The sequence below is a fragment of the Coenobita brevimanus genome, chromosome 38, assembly GCF_032717465.1.
Source record: "Coenobita brevimanus isolate Jiangsu-jjx chromosome 38, ASM3271746v2, whole genome shotgun sequence".
In the NCBI taxonomy this organism is placed as follows: Eukaryota; Metazoa; Arthropoda; class Malacostraca; order Decapoda; family Coenobitidae; genus Coenobita; species Coenobita brevimanus.
In genome coordinates, this window is record NC_136991.1 from 306,862 (window position 1) to 324,460 (window position 17,599).

The window sequence follows — 17,599 nt, forward strand, 5'->3', positions numbered from 1 at the left end:
GAGCCAGATCGAATTGCGGTATTTAGGGGTTAAGACGAGAGTGACCGGTCTCACTTACAGTTGAATCTCGAATTTCGATGGGCATGGGTACCGAAAAAACACATCGAAATTCAGATCATCGAAATTTAAACTGAACTTCTTATGGGAAAAATTAGTTTGGGTCCGGGGCCTCCCAACTTCACTATGTAAAATCATGATTTTTTGCCCACACTCCCTGTAAACTTTATGAACTATAATTGTGGTTACGTAACTGTACTTCTGCATTGTTTTGCCATACTGTACTGTAGTGTACAATACAGCAAAACTTGTTACAGTTTGTCAGTATCCTGTCTCAGTTGTTATTACAGTAGTTACAGCACAATGTACAGAACTAACCTTGGGTTATGGAATATTATCACTTGGCTGGCTGGTGTTGGTGGTGTGAGGCAGGGGTGGGCTACTCAGTTGAAGTAGCCTCCTCTGTGGAGGTATCCAACCCGAATCCCTCAAAGTCAAAATCATACTCGAGTATCTGGGCATCTACAGTGTCGACATCTTCCTTCTCACCCTCTTGGATGGTTATATCTAGCAACACCCTAGTAACTGCCTGAAGAAGGTGATGATCTTTGACTGTTTCTGCTTATGAAGCTGAAATTCTGTACAGCTCCATAACTTGTCCTCTGAATTCTTGGAGAGCCTTGAGAAGAGCATCGAAAAGTGAGGTAGGCGGACCACTCCAAAATGCATCAAAATTCGAAGTCAAATTCTAAACTGTCGAAATTCGAGATTCCACTGTATCCCTTGGTGGCATTAGGTGAGCAATAAACCCCAGCCACCCCTTGGGCGTAAACCTCAATCCACTTGGAGCACCTTAATTACCCACTAAACCACCAGGTGCCATAATCTGGTTCTACAGTATGGTTACCACCCAGCACAGTAAATGGTTTCCTGGTGCACAGGAAAGAAAGAAGAGGAAAGAAAGAGGGAAAGAACAACAGAACAGAGAGGAAGGAAGAAAGGAAAGAGAAGTCACCTGAGAGCAGCACTGTATCGAGTGAGTGAAGGGTGAGCGTCCTCACCTACCACATTTACCAATGCATCCTCACCTACCTTGTACTTTTCATAACTAGTAAGCCAACATTCTTGACCATTAAATTTTTGTCCATGTAAATATGCAATTCTCACAATTAACCATCCCAAAAACCATCAATCTCTGTCTTTATGAAAACATCTCTTAATTCAAGCAACATTTCACATATACCTTAGCTAAACTTACACTATAATATTGTCAACATTTTAGTATAATTTTTTTTTTTTTTTTTTAAGCAAGAAAGAAGGAACCAAAGGCCAGGGGCCCACAAACCATTCCTTCCAAGAAAAAACAAAAACAATACAAAAGAGAGCAAAATTCAAGATCCGTTCAGTTCGAGATGCCTGGACACACTGTTTAAAAGACTGGAGATCATAGGAAGTAGGAAATACAGACAGAGGGAGACAGTTCCAGATTTGACCCGTTGCATAGATGATAGACTGGGAGTTACGGTTAACTCTTGCAGTAGAGAGTTGGACAGAAAAGGGATGAGAATCGTAGAGGTGGAGGGATGCAAGCAGACAGTTCACAGGAGCAGTAACCATTGAAGCAGCAGTAAAAAAAAAGAGATAAAGATGCAACAGTGCGGCGAAGAGACAGAGGTTGAAGGGAGTCAGTAAGAGGAGGAGAGTTGATGAGACGAAAAGCCTTTGACTCCACCCTATTGAGAAGAGCTGTATGTGGGGAGCCTCCCCACATATGACAGTTGTACCCTAAACAGGGGTGAATAAAACCCATGTATAAAGTCAACAACTATGCAAGGGTAAAGAAGGAACGGAGTCGGCTTAGCACACCTAATCTCTTGGAAGTAGATTGTACAAGAGATGCAATATGAATTTTCCAAGACAAGTCCAGAGTGAATGAAACCCCAGGTATGTTCAAGGATGATGCAGGATTGAGCTGGATAATATTAAACATTAGAGGGTACTCCTGTGGAAGATTGTGTCAGGTTGATAGGTGTAAAAACTGAGTTTTTGATGCATTAAAAACAACAAGATTATTTTTACCCCAGTCAGAGATACAAGCCAAGTCAGACATTAGGTGTACCATAGCCTCATCCCTTGTTTGCTGAAGTAACTGCTAAGATGGACGTTGCGGGAACCGAATGGAAAGTTGAAGGGTGGAATCATCAGCGTACGAGTGCATAGGGTTAGATGTACAGCTTAGAAGGTCATTGACGAATAAAAGGAAGAGAGTTGGTGATAGGACAGAGCCCTGAGGAACACCACTGTTCATAGATCTAGGAGAAGAATGATGGCTGTCTACAACAGCAGCTATAGAACAACCAGAAAGGAAGCTAGAGATGAAGGCACAGATATAAGGATAGAAACTGTAAGAAGGCAGTTTGGAAATTAAAGATTTATGCCAGACTCGATCGAAAGCCTTTGAGATGTCAAGTGCAATGGCAAAGCTTTCGTCAGTCCTGAAAGGAAGATGACCAGGAGTCTGAAAGGTAGGTGAGAAGATCGCCAGTGGAGCGTCCCGGACGGAACCCATCCTGATGATCAGAAAGAAGGTTGTGATAGGAAAGATGCTTTAAAAGTTTTTCTATTAACCCGCCCCATCCCGACCACTTTTCCACCACTGACTCCCCCCCAATCCCGACCATTTTTGGATTTTTTTTTTTTTTTGGCTCAAACCTCCGGTTTTGGTGAGAAACACTGAAAATTCATAGAGAAATCGCTCACCTGAGGTTTAAAATACTCGATACAGGTAGGAGTACCTCCTTACTTTACTGGGTTTTCTAACAGGCTGGCACCAAAGAAAAAAGTTCTATGGGAGGATAACTATTTCACACCACTCATAAACGGTATTTATTTATTTATTTGGTACGAATTTATATGTAGTTCGAGAGTATATTGGTTTTCAAGCAGTAATATAGGCATTATTAGCATTGTTTCACTCACTAACCCATCACCATACCTGACCTTTTTTTGCCACATTACCTGATCATTATTTCTGACTGTTTCTTCCTCTAATGCTATGTAAAGTTTGTCCTCCACATTGTTATTGATTGGGGAATCACTCTGGCCCTGAATTTCGTACCGTGGCATGTCATGGCTATACTGGCCAGGTCACTGATAACAGGTGAATTGCTGAGACAATGGCATGCAGGGGGGGAGGGGGGGAGGAGGTCATGCTGGGTAAGGCATTGTCCCTGCCTGGCATCTTGTAGAGGAAGGTGTCACGTGTATACGTACCAAAAATCACTCGCGAAAATTGAAAATTGTGCAAATTAGGGACCTTGCAATTGATTCGCATTTATGTACGTCGAAGGGATTGGCAGCGACAAAACGTGTGGATGTTAAAGAACGTCGACGGGACGCTGCGGGTTAAGCACTGACTCGAAAACTTTTGAAACACAGGATGTTAAAGCAATTGGACAATAGTTAGAGGGTTGGGAATGGTCACCCTTCTTTGGGACTGGCTGAAAGAGAGAGAACTTCCAGCAAGAAGGTACAAGTTGACAGACATAGGCAAAAGAGTTTACAGTACTTAGGCAGGGTGTAAGCACTGACGCACAGTTCTTGAGGACAACAGGAGGGACTCCATCATGCCCATATGCCTTGTTAGTACTGAGACCAGTGATGGCAGAAAATACATCAGCTGAAGAAATTTTAATGTCAGCCATGAGGAAGTCTGAGGGGGGACGCGATGGACGAAGAGCACCGGAATCATCTAAGGTGGAAATGGAGGAGAAAGTCTGAGCAGAAATCTGCTTTATCAGTAACAGATTAGCTACAGAGCCATCAGAATGGAAAAGAGGAGGGAAGGATGATGAGGTAAAGTTGTCAGAAAAGTTTTTGGCAAGGTGCTAGAAGGAGCAGAAAGAATCTGAGTTGGAGAGTTATGAGCACTTAGTACGGATGATTTTATTTTTAGCAGTGTGAAGAACAGACTTAGCACAATTCTGGGCAGAAATATAAACAAGATGTGATTCAGGGGTGGGCTGGCTCTGGCACTTTTTTTAGGCCCTCTCCTTGTTGTGGACAGCTTTAGAACAAGCGTGATTAAACCAAGGCTTTTTTGCATTAGTCAAAGAATATGAGAAAGGAATGTATGCTTCCATGCCCAAGAGAATAACCTCCGTAATGCGAACGGCACACTCATGACTCCCGGCCATGGAAGCAATAATCACTCCAGAGAAAATCAAAGAAGTACTGCCTGAGGGCCTCCCAGTCAGCAGCTCCAAAGTGCCACAGACGACGTTTCCCTAGAGGGTCCACAGGCCGTACCGGAGTGATAGGACAGGTTAAAGCAATAAGGTTGTGATCAGAGGAACCCAACAGAGAGGAAAGATTAACAGTGTAAACAGAAGAATTAGTTGTAAGGAAGAGGTCAAGTATGTTGGAGCTCTCTCCAAGGCAGTCAGGGATAGGGGTAGGGTGGTGTACAACCTGCTCTAGGTCATTAAGGAAAGAAAAAATGTAGGCTTGTTCACCAGGTGGATCAGTGAAAGAAGAGGAGAGCCAAAGGTGGTGGTGAACATTGAAATCTCCTAGAATGGTGATTTCAGAGAAAAGAGAAATGAATGGAATGTGTTCCACTGTAGAAGGAAGACAATCAAAGAATTTTTAATAGTCAGTAGAATTAGGGGATAAGTTAACAGCGCAGATATATTTAGTCAGAGAATAACAAGGAAGCCGAAGCCAGAGAGCAGAGAATTCAGAAAAATCAAGCTCAGGAACACGATAGCAAAATAAATCGTTGCGTACATATACACAACATCCACCTTTGGCTTTGAAAAGAGTATAGAGAAAGTAGGAGGAAATAGAAAGGGTTTTCTGTCAGTTGCCTCAGACAGCTGAGTCTCTGTCAAGAAGAGAAGGTGAGGTTTAGTGGAGGAATTATTACCCCAGCTGAATCAAAAGCTTATCTCCATCACTGGTATCTACTGAGACATTTTACAAGTGAGTGTGGAGTACATAAAACATAATTATGCATCAAGGCTGCTGGCAGGAGTGGAGGCTGGTTGCTGTGAGGCATGCTGCCACCATAGTAACCAACATGTATATACTCACTGATCATCACAATGTTAGCCCTGTTATCTTGGTATGTATTTTCACTTACCCATCAATTCAGAATGGTGTATCAGTATCTATCAGGAGGGATTTAATGCAGGACAGGCATACCCTGTTTTAACGATGCAACTGGTTAAGTAAAAACCCATAGCTAGGCGAGGTATCGTATCTCGGGGTAGATTTAACATGTCCAGTACAGTATAGGGATGCATTTTTGAGCCTTGGGTTTCCCCCCAACCAAGTCGTACACCCAACCAAATAAGTCCAGAAACAAGTTTCTAGCTAACCTAAATGCCCAAATGGCTTTAAAACACACTAAATTAAGCCTAAACGAAGATTATAACTCACCTAAACCTAAAACTCTGAAAATCATCAAAAATATCTGGAAGAAATCACACTTGGTAAACTGTACCCCAAAATGACAATGTTTACTCCACCTATGACTAAAACATATTAATCTAAGTCTAAAAACAGTTTATAAATCAACCTAAACACAAAACTTAAGTCTAAAATATCATCAAAATCAGTTTAAAAAGAAACAAAACCCATCGTTATACTGGGGTTTGGCCATCGTTCAGGGGAAAAGGGTGGTACTACTACCCCCATCGCTATGCCAGGGTATCGCATCTAGGGCTATTGTATCTCAGGGTCTACCTGTAACAGACTTTCCTATGCTAAATACAAAAGCAATAAAGCACTCTAGTATTCTCTGGGTGTTAACTTGCCAAATGTCTCAAAGTGCAAGGTGCACACTATCATATTTCAAGCAATTTCCCCTGTTCTTAATCATGGCAAAAGCAAAAGATTATTAACTGAATCATATAAGGGTATTCCTGTATTCCTGTTAAGGGTAATTCTGTCTTCCTGTACTATTGCTCAAAAAAGTATCATTACTAGTGTGCTGTGAGTCACTCTGACACAACAGATTAGGAAATATGGAACACCGACACTGCTAAAATTTCTCTACTCATTGTGACACAGGTAAAATTCCTCTGCTCATTGTGGGGTCCTGCTTTCATGGCAGTAAGGATACTTTTCTGAGTGATAGTACAGTGTTCCTCATTAAATTGTGACGTAGATTAAATAATGCAGTAAGATCTGATTTAACAGAAATATGAATGAAGATGTCAAGATCACAGAATAGAAAGCATACCCCCAATTTACAGGAGCAATTAAGAAAAACTGATACAGTATTTGAAATACAGTACAGTATATCACTGACTTACACCAACGATTAACTGTATACAGTACATCATCAAATATTAGGTAAGATAAGTGTACATGGTACCTGAAGAGGGAGTGCGCTTGTGTGCTCTTGAGGCAGAGGCAGATGACCCTGCTTGTAGTGCCACAGTGGCATCAGAGCGAGATCGCTGGTGTGACTTGCGAGCATGCGGGGGCATCACTGCAGGGAAGGGGGCCACGGCAGATGCAGGGGAGGGCACGTTTGCTGATGACAATGGCAGAACTGTTGAAGATGAGAGAGCTGAAGATGGTGATGGTACAGTTGCAGGTGACGATGGTACAACTGAGGACGACGATGTAAGATCTGGAGACAGCAGAGTTACAGATGACGATGATAGTAGATATGAAGCCTGTGGAGTTACAGATGATGATGACGGTAGATCTGAAGATGGTACAGTTGCAGATGAGGATGGCAAGACTGCACTGATGCATGAGGTGAAGGGGGGCAGCTCAGTGACAGGGGATCCTGGGTTAGATCCCGGGCTGGGGTGCTCCTTAATCCTGGTGCAGAGGGTAGGACGGCCCCCTGTGCAGTGCGGCCGTGAATCACCTGACGGGCATATCATACCCTCTTGCTTTGGTCTGTAATAATATGTACATGATATGCAAGACAAAGTTATTTGCGTCTTTAATCTTACTAATATTTTTTTAAAGGCTACCCAATAAACCATTTTATGCAAAGATTTCTAGCAGTGAAAGGGTAAATGATGGTTATAACGAACATCTGAAGTACAAAAAAGACCCTCCACTACTGAAATCTACTATCAGGAAATATCAAGAATAGCTACAATGAAAACAATATACACTCAACCCCCTGCTATTGCGCATTCAGCTATCGCGCACACATCAAATGCACAACCATACATGCTATCACGCACCCCTAGACCGCTATCACGCGTCGAGTTTGAAGACAGGCTAAGCGAAACTTATTCACACGGCACTTCATACGAGGTTTGCCGAGGATACGATGGTTAATCGGAATGGTAACGTGGAAAATTGACAATGATACCACAGGCATTTCGAATGCATCTGAACGGATTCCTGCCGAGGATGCGACGGGTAAAACAGTGTGAACAAAACCCATTTGACTCGAAAGAATATATCGTACTACAGCATTGAAATTTAGCCTAACACTAAATACTTATTAATACTTTATTTTAGAATAAATATCAATCGTTTTGAAACCCTTATAAAGAGTTAATATTTCCAATGCCGAGAAAACTGCGATGTCAATAAAGTAATCACGTGTTTACAACTGAGACGGGACTTTGGCAACAGTATGAGGAACGTGTGTGATAGCGCGCAAGCTTTGTTCCACTTAAATCTTCCTCGGCCATTCCTGATACGATGTACCGTGTGATACCCCCTTTAGCTGTGGACACTAAGAAATCATGGAGACAGCTAAAGAGATCTGGCGGCAATTAAGCCACTCCCAAGCCTCGGAACCCATCCAACCACCCAAGCCTTAATCCTTATAAAAGTTTGATGGCCTTTTATGTTGTTAATTTATTTATTATACTGTTATTATTAATATAATAATGCTTTATTTCATGTTGGAGGAGAGATTGGCAGGAAATCGCAGGCATAAAGTGGTTAAAAGTTAGAAAAATAGGCTACCGAAAAACCAATTAGAAATTTTCCCATTGATTGTTCAGTTCAGCTATCGCGTATTCAGCTATCACGTGCGTTTGCTGTGACCAATTAGGCGCGATAGCAGAGGGCTGAGTGTAAAAATCATTAGACTGAATGTGTTAAAAGCATTATTTTCTCTAATCTCACAAAGATCCCTAACTCCTTTCTCCTCAGTTGATTGCTAAGGACAGTTATACTATGGGGTCAGTTTGACTAGTTTGTTCATTCATTTGTAAAGGCTCCAACATGCTTGCTTGAGATGACCTTGGTCACCTAATGGAAGCTTCCCACACTGCGTGATCTCTAGCAGCCTCTCTAATCCATCTTCTATCCCAGAAGTCACACCTTATGACCTCATCCCAAGTCTTTTTCGGTCTGCCTCTAGCAGTTCAGTGTTCATACTCCTCATCCTCTGCACCCAATTGTCATCATTCATCCCCTTCCCATGCCCAAACCATCTCAATGTACCCCTTCTCAGCATAACACTAATACATTCAAGTCCCAACCTTCCTCTCAACTTTCCCTTCACAATCCTTACCCACCCAGGCCTGTCATTCAAGAACACATCTAATCATTCTCATCTCTGTACATCTGAGCCAATGATTATCCTCTTCCTTTAGGCTACTACATGTAGACTGTCAGGCATGAAAGGACTGCTCTTTGCTGGAAAGTCTCTTTATGTGAGGGAATTTTTGTTATTTGGGAGACATGTTATGTGCTGTAGGTGGGGCTGGGTAGCTCTGTGGCTAGGATAAGGAGTGGTTGGAGGAAGTTCAAGGAGCTGTTGCTTCTCTGAACACTGAGAGGTCTCCTAATGTGCTAAGGGATCCTTGTATGTGGCATGTGTTAGGAGTGGAATGCTGTATGGTAGTGAGACCTGAGCAGTATAGGAGGAGGCTATTCATAGGCTCAGACTTACAGAAATGACAATGATTAGATACATGTGTAATGCATCCTTGAATGCAAGGCCTGGGGGAACTAGGATTGTGATTGAAGAGTTGAGATGCGAAGGGGTAGGCTGAGATGGTCTGTGCATGCTGAAAGGATGAAGGATGACAATTGGGTGCAGAAGGTGAAAAGTGTGAACACTGGGAATAGGATCGCAAGAGGCAGACCAAAAAAGACCTGGGACAAGGTCAGAGTGTAACCCCAGGTATAAAAGATTAGTAGGGAGGCTGCCAGACATCAAGCAACATGGAAAGCCACCATTAGGTGACCAAGGCTGATGCATGAAGCATGCTGGAGCCTTATAAACAATGCAAATAATTGCTTCATTTGAATTCATCCATCATTCAGTCCTTTTTTGCCATATCAAGAGCACAGGGCTCCAGGGCTAGGCTACTCAGTCCCAGTGTTTAAAATGAAGGTGACCATCCTCACCCTTGAATGCCAATATGTCAGTAATAAACCCCAACAATCTCACAAATGGGAACTCATACAAAACATGTACAAACGCCCAAAGAAGTGATGACCCGATTCCCAGTACCTTTCGCTCAGAAAGTGGTATCTGGCAACTGCCACGGCCAAGTTGTTTCCTATGTTGCACACCAGAAAATGCAGTGCTAAGGTAAACAACTCCAAAAAGCAATATATAAGTGCTTTTACTGAGCATATCTTGCAATATGAAAGAGGAAACCACAATACTGTATACTAAAGCTGGGGCTTACCCCTACAAAAGAATGAGAAATGCATCCCCTATTGTTCAATGGTTTCAGGGTTAAAATGGGGAGAAACTCTCCTAATACTTATTTTACATCCCAAATCAATAATATTGAGGAAAAATGTCCCATAAAATAAAACCCACACATAATGGTAATACTGAAATCATGAGTACAGTACCATCAAATCAGAAAATAAACATCTTAAAATATATTTTTATCCACATTTAAGTCTGTAAGCAATGTGGATCGTCAACACGATACTACAGCCTGTCAGTGCACGCAGATTACTGCTCTTTATTTAGCAAATATTCCAACAAGACTGATATCCCGGCAGCTTAACGCCAAGGAAAGGACTGCTAATGGATAAATAAGCGAGACAGAGGTAGAGCAGAAAAAATTAGCCAAATAAAGCCCCTTGTAGCACAACACAAGACCAAGACAAACAAATCATTGCATCTGCCCAAGAATAACCCCTAACCACATGTGTTACTATCAAGAAGCACATTAATTTGCCACTATTCAGTGGAGTTAGTGAAATCACTGTAGCTACCTGGGGAAAATTGGTCATTTTTATTCACATGATGAAAATCCAACATGTATTAAAATACGAGCATACGCTGGTTTAACGATGCAGTCGGTTAAGTAAAAACCCATTGTTAAGTGGGGTATCGTATCTCAGGGTAGATTTAACATGTAAAGTATAGGGATGCATTTTTGAGCCTTGGGTTCCCCCCCCCCCAGCCAAGTCCTAAACCTACCCAAATGAGTCCAAAAAAAAGTTTAATGCCAATCTAAATGGCCTAACAGCTCTAAAGAAGCTAACCTAAGCCTAAAACCAGTGCCCATCTCACTTGTACCCAGTCAAAGTCACTGGAGAATGAAGAATGTGGCCTCCAACTAGTATTCAAACTCGGGAGAGAAGCAGCAGCAGCACTGTATACCATCCTACCATCAGATGGTCCCAGGACAATTAAGTGAACATCTGTTATGCATAATAATAATGTATGAATGAAGCAGAATTGTACAAGGTGCGAATTATTGTAGAGGAGAATTGCTGATGTTTTGATGGAGAATTTTCTTGACGGGGAATCTGATCCATGACGCGATCGGGATAGCCTTTTCAATGGCCCCTATTTATGTCGTTTCTGTTACTGTTCTGGCTGCTGAGCTCCTTTATTTCCTTCTCTCTAATTTTCCAACATTTATTTAGAAATTCCTTTGTATTTTCAAAGCATTTTCCCTTGAACAGCCCGAATGTAAACGCACAATTTATCGATTGACGATGCAATCGGGATAGCCTTTTGAATGGCTCCTCTTATGTTGTTTAAGTTACTGTTCTGGTTGCTGAGCTCTTTATTTTCTTCTCTGTTATTTTCCAACATTTATTTAGAAATTCCTTTGTATTTTCAAAGCGTGTTTCCTTGAACAGCCCAAAGGTAAAAACATGATTTATCAATGTCATAGTTTTCATCAGATGAGAGAGAGAAGAAAGAGGTATATGTATGCAGGAGAAGGGAGGTGAAGAGATTGGTGATGGAGAGTAAGATGATAGTGGATGAAGACTTTGGGAGGACTATCTATCTATCTATCTATTGCCAGACGCCTCAATCCCGTTTGGGGTGGCCACAAACAAATCGCCTCCAAGTCGCCCTGTCCCCCGCCATTTCACTGCCCTGCTCCCAACTCACACCCCCCTCTCTCATATACCTCTCCATCCCATCCCTCCGAGTGTAAAATGGAGGGAGTGTAAGAAATTGTTTTGGAAGGAGGTAAAGAAAGTAAGACAGTGTGAAAGGGGAAATAGTTGGGGAGTAAGAGATGGGAATAATAGATTGTTGGTAGAGAAGAGAGAGAAATTGAGGAGATGGATGGAGCACTTTGAGGATTTGTTGAATGTAGAGAGTGAGAACAGCGTGACTTTAAGTGGTTCGGGAATGGCTGGGAGAAGAAGAGATGAGAGGAGGGAGGAAGAGATCAGTAGGGCGGAAGTAGTGGAAGCAATGAAGAAGATCAAGATGGGAAAGGCCCCAGGAATTGATGGAGTGTGTGGTGAAATGCTGATGTACGGGGATGAGATTGTTGTGGTGTGGATATGGAATTGTGTAGATTGGCTTGGGAAGAGGGAAGGGTTCCAGAGGACTGGAAGTCAGGCATAATTGTTCCTTTATACAAAGGAAAAGGGGAGAGAGAGAAGTGTGTGGTAACCACAGGGGTATTTGCCTTCTTAGTGTGACTGGAAAAATATATGGTAGAATACTCATTGACAAGGTTAGGTATACAACAGAGGAGCTAGTTGGAGAAGAACAAGGGGGATTTAGGAAAGGAAAAGGGTGTGTAGATCAGATAATTGTTCTAAGATGTTTAGTGAAGAAGTATCTAGAGAAGGGAAAGAAAGTGTATGCTGCCTTCATGGACTTGGAGAAAGCTTATGACAGAATAGATAGGCAAGGTATGTGGAAGGTATTAAGAATATATGGAGTGGAGGGGAAACTGTCGAGTGCTGTGAAGAATACGAACGAAGGAGGTCACACTGAATGACATTATCCCATGTCTTTTTCATTCTACCTCTCACTACCCTACCCCCAGCATTAACATTTCTCACTTTATGCACCCAATTATCATCCCTTATCCTCTCCACATGCCCAAACCATCTCAATCTACCTCTCATCACAACATAAATACAGTCCAGTCCCATCCCACCTCATAACTCTTCCATTGTAAACCTAGCCCCCCTAGGCCTTGCACTCAAGGATGCACTGTACATCCACATAATCATTGCCATTTCTTTACGTTTGAGCCTGTGAATATCCTCTTCCTCCACTGCCCAGGTCTCACTACCATACAGTATTACACTCCTAACATATGCTGCATACTAAGATCGCTTAGCACAGAGGGAGACCCCTCTCAATGTTTCTCAATGGTTCTTCCAACCACTCCTCCGTCTATCCACAAAGCTAGCTCCTGTCCCACTCCAGTGCATACCATGTCTCCCAAATAACAAAATTTTTCCACAGACTCAAGAGACTCACCAGCAAGTTCAATCTTTTCACACCAGGCAATATCCACATGCTCTTCCCAACACATCGCACACGTGAAATCAACATTATCTCACAGTCTACCTCTAATACCAATGCATCTCTTAGACACCCACTTATCACAAACACTGCACAAGATGGAATTACTTCCCAAGCCTTTGTGACAAATCACACATGGCCACTCTCCTCCTTCTTGACAGTACTGCCCCCAACCCTAGATCCCATCACTTTTGCTCTATCTGCATTTACTCTTAAACCCTTGTGCCCCACACCATCTCTCCACTTCCTAAACCTTTCCTCCATCTCCCTTTCATTCTCTGGAACCAACACCACATCATCAGCATACAACATCTGCCGCGGGAGTCCATTTCTGAAGTCACGTGAGAGGGTTTCAAGTACCATGATAAACAACAAGGGGCTCAAGACTGACCCCTGATGCACACCAACACTCATGGAAAACTCATCACTCAAATCTTCAACCACCTGTACCTGGGTCTGAGCACCCACATGCATGGCCATAACCACCCTCACCAGCCATTCCTTGATCCCGAGCTTTCTCATTGCCCACCTCGATAGGTACGGTACATAAAAATATAATCTATTGTATACGAAAACAGAATCTCTAACCTTAACTCATTTGACAGTACTGTATATGCAAACACAATCTACTGTATGCGACATTATAAACTCTAACCTTAACTCATCGGACAAGATGAGGTTCATGAGTTTGGTTCCATGAGACTTCTTTCTGTGGTGTGATGAGTCGGCAGAGAAGGCATCAAGAAGCCAGGCACACTGGAGGGAAAACGTGATGTCATGGCGGCAGAGGTGTACCAGGTAGGGATGAAGCACCTCAGCCACCTCGTAAGTCTGCACATACATGTTTACTAGCTGAGGCAGGAAGAAATGCGCCTCACTCGTTGGCATGCTGAAGAGTCTGTTGCCAATGTACTGCTGCACACCAGGTTCCTTGCACTTGTACAAATAGGAAACTGCCATTGACATGTCAAAGAGCTTGCTCTCAAATAACCGGAGCAGCAATGACTGTTTCTCATCAAGCTTGGTCTTCATAAAACTAGAAGTACTCAGAACGGCACTAGCACCGCTACTGGACACCACACTGGTACCGCCATTGCCACCGATACTTATTTTACCACTACCGGTACTACTGTGGCTACCATGCCAACAACCAAAGGCAACACCACTCACATTTCCCACACCTTTGCCACTTAGTGAACCTGCACCATCATTACCACAACTGCTACCACTTTTAGTCAGTTCATCACTGAGCTTTTTATCCTTAGTACTTATCACTTCATTGTGATCAACAACAGATTCCTTAGGTTCTGAGGTATATGCATGCACTTCACTCTCACTGGTCTCAAGAGTTTCCTGTGTGTGTGGTAAGAAAGAATGTGGGTGTGTCTCTGTGAGATGAGGTGGAGAGTCTATGCCCTCGGTAACTGTTGTATCACTAGGAGATACATCACCACCATCCTCAACTAGGGTCCGGTCTCCTGGGTCCCCACCCTCACTTACAGTGTCCACTTCCTGCTCTTCCATGTTGCTCTCACTTTCTAAAGTTTCTGAATAAACACTCTTTATCTCAAAGTCAGCAGTGAGGCCAGCCGTATCAAGGCAGTCACCACTAAGGCCAGCAGCATCTAAACAGTCAGCGCTGTGTGCCCGCTCAGTGCTGGGTTCTCTTGTGTTGTCACCCTCCGAGCTACAGATGCCAGAGTCGTCCGAACCCAAACTCGATTGGTCATAGTGATCCTTCTCTCGCTTTACCACAACAGGCTGACCTGTTGTAGCCAGCACACGTCCTCCACAGGGATCATGCCTTAATTTGAAGCTTGGGGCATCAGAGAAAGTGAAGGAGAGACTGGGCTTGAGGGGAGGGTTGGTGGTGGGAGGGTGTTGGGGAGGGTCACTGCTTTCAACCTCTGGAATCTTCTGTAACACTGAGTCCAAGCTGCGGTTCCTCTGATGTGATCCACTGTATGTTAAGGCTGGCAGGGGAGGCAACACTATGCCCATTGACCTGAAATTCAATTAATCAAATCAAATGATGCCATGCTTCTTCTCATGGAAGCCCCATACTGATGCTGGCCATGATACAAGTGAGGTTTCTATGGACTGAATGTTAAACCATGGGCCAAAAGTAGCTATTTACTTCCCAGTAGATGCAGGAAACTACTGGGAAAAATAGAAATCTAAGATATGTAACAAGATTTGTAACAGTTTGTGAGAATAAAGTTACAGTTTCACTCTCTCTATTTGTGACAATGCTTCCTGCCAGAGTGATGACTGTTGGGCTGTTACCAAGTTTGTAGACTTAACCACAGATTTTACTGGCATGTATTTTAAGTATTGCAAAACTACCACTAATATTTAAGACTGAAACTCTCATAAGTTAACATTTTTATATACATTACTCTTACAGTATAAAATAATAACCATACTATAAACAGTACTGATGTAGTGCTGCTCTCAGGTGCCTGCCCTTACCTCTCTTCCTTCCTTCCTCTTCTGTCTTTCTTTCCTTCATTCTTTCCTCTTCCTTCTGTCTACAGGTGACTCTACACTGAGTGACATGCCAAATGGTTTCCTGTATATATACCAGGAAACCACTTACCACACTGGGTGGTAACCAAAGCTGGAAATAGCACCACTATTTGTAGCGTCACTACATAGCGCCACTACTATTTTAATAACGATGGTGGTAATGCCATTACTTTTTTTTGCCAGTAGCGGAACTGAGAGCGCCGCTACTTTTTGGCCGTGCTCACACGTTACCGCTCCTCGCTAGTCATGTGACGAATACAGGCCTAGAGTCTGTGAGTACATACAGATATGCTGATGGTTTGGTTGTATTTATTAATTACGAAAATAATACTTTCATCAATTCTGTCAATTAATGATGTTTGTTCTACATTACATCAGTAATTTATAAATTATTATTTATTTGTAATGTGCAATAATTAGACAGGAATTTGCTAGTTAATTATCGATCATTTAAATTAGGTAAAGATAAATATGGATGTCAGCTAGATGTAGGCAAAAAACACACACACACACACACACACACACACACACACACACACACACACACACACACACACACACACTGGAGAAAGAGAGGTAACAACAGAACAAAGGAAGTATATAAAAGAACTAGAAATGAATACACAAGAATACGTAGAGAAGAAGAAAGGAATTTTGAAAAAGGTATAACAGACAAATGTAAGGATGAACCCAAACTGTTTTATAGATTTGTTAATGGGAAACTGAAACAAAAGGAAGGAATCACCAAACTGAAAGTAAAAGGAGTGGTCTATAAAGATGCAGAAGTGCAAGCCGAAATAATGAACAAATGTTTCCAATCGGTTTTCACTAATGAAAAGGAGTTTGTGGAAGGGGAGAGAGTGATTAGAAATGTACCTGTGATAAAAGATATAAAAGCGGAGGTACAGGAAGTGTATAAATTACTGGAAACTCGAGATGTAAAGAAAGCCCCAGGACCTGATGGTAAGAACAACTGGCGAATAAAATTCACAGTTTAATTGTGTGTTCTCTGGAAGAGGGGAAAGTGCCTCAAGAATGGAAGAGGGCAAATGTGGTACCAATTTATAAGGGAGGAAACAGGGAAGAACCCCTGAATTATAGACCAGTGTCTCTAACCAGCATGGTCGCAAGATTGTGTGAGAGAATCCTGAAAGACAGATGGATAAAATAACTAGAAGAGATGAATATTTTGGCTGAATGTCAGTTTGGATTCAGAAGTGGAAGGTCATGCGTTTCCAACTTGTTGAGCTTTTACTCAAGAGCGATTGATGTGCTACAGGAGAGAGATGATTGGGTGGATTGTGTGTACTTAGACTTAAAGAAGGCCTTCGACAAGGTACCTCACAACAGACTAATGTGGAAACAAGAGTATATAGGAGGGCTGAAAAGGAACCTCCTGGAATGGATGGGAGACTTTTTGAGAGACAGACAAATGAGGACAATAATAAAAGATAGGATGTCTGGATGGAGGGATGTAATAAGTGGAGTCCCTCAAGGCTCGGTGTTGGCGCCAGTAATGTTCCTGATTTACGTAAATGATATGGTAGATGGAGTGAACAGTTATGCAAGTCTGTTTGCTGATGATGTAAAGATCTTGAGGAAGGCAGAGGTTGAGGAGAATTGTATAATGCTGCAGGAAGATCTGGATAGGATACATGATTGAAGCCGGATGTGGGAAATGAAATTTAACGTAAAGAAATGTAAAATATTGGAAATGGTTAAAAGTACCAGGAGGTCATCACTGAATTATTTGTTGGGTAATGAATTAATCACAAAAACGAGAGAAGAGAAAGATTTGGGAGTGGTGGTCCAAGATAGTTTGTCACTTGAAAAACATATTAACAAGATAGTTAGAGAGACATATAAACTTTTGACCAACATAAGAGTAGCATTTCATTATATGGATGAGATGAAAAAATTGATAGTGGCCATGATCCGCCCCAGGTTAGAATATGCAGCGGTAGTGTGGTCCCTACACAAAAAAGAAAGATATAAACAAGATTGAGAGAATACAAAGAACAGCAACCAAGATGGTCCCCAGTCTGGCAGACCTGTCATACCAAGAGAGGCTGGAAAAGCTGGACTTGCCCTCCTTAGAGGAAAGAAGAAAGAGGGGAGACATGATTGCAGTGTCCAGGACTATGATAGGAGTAAATAAAATTGACCAAGAAGATCTATTTGTATGGGATAAGAGAGCAACAAGAGGACATGGTATGAAATTGAATAAGTCAAGCTGCTTGAAGGATATCAAGAAATATAGTTTCCCTTATAGAAGTATAGACCTGTGGAAGAGCCTGGACAAAGTGATCGTCCAGTCTAAAAACTTAAACGAGTTTAAAGCTAAATTTGACTAATTGAGAAACGGCG

The 17,599-nt window shown here is 42.3% G+C and overlaps 1 protein-coding gene across 1 annotated transcript in view; it reads right to left on the reverse strand.

The window, feature by feature from the left end:
- The window catches only part of fwd (phosphatidylinositol 4-kinase beta fwd), a 143,735-nt gene that overhangs the window by 39,588 nt on the left and 86,548 nt on the right, over positions 1 to 17,599 (reverse strand). Inside the window, exons 3-4 of the mRNA XM_080269874.1 lie at positions 13,359 to 14,708; positions 6,380 to 6,918 (exon numbers count right to left, since the gene is read on the reverse strand). Of these exons, the coding sequence (XP_080126000.1) occupies positions 6,380 to 6,918; positions 13,359 to 14,708 (1,889 nt within the window). The remainder of the gene's footprint in view (positions 1 to 6,379; positions 6,919 to 13,358; positions 14,709 to 17,599) is intronic.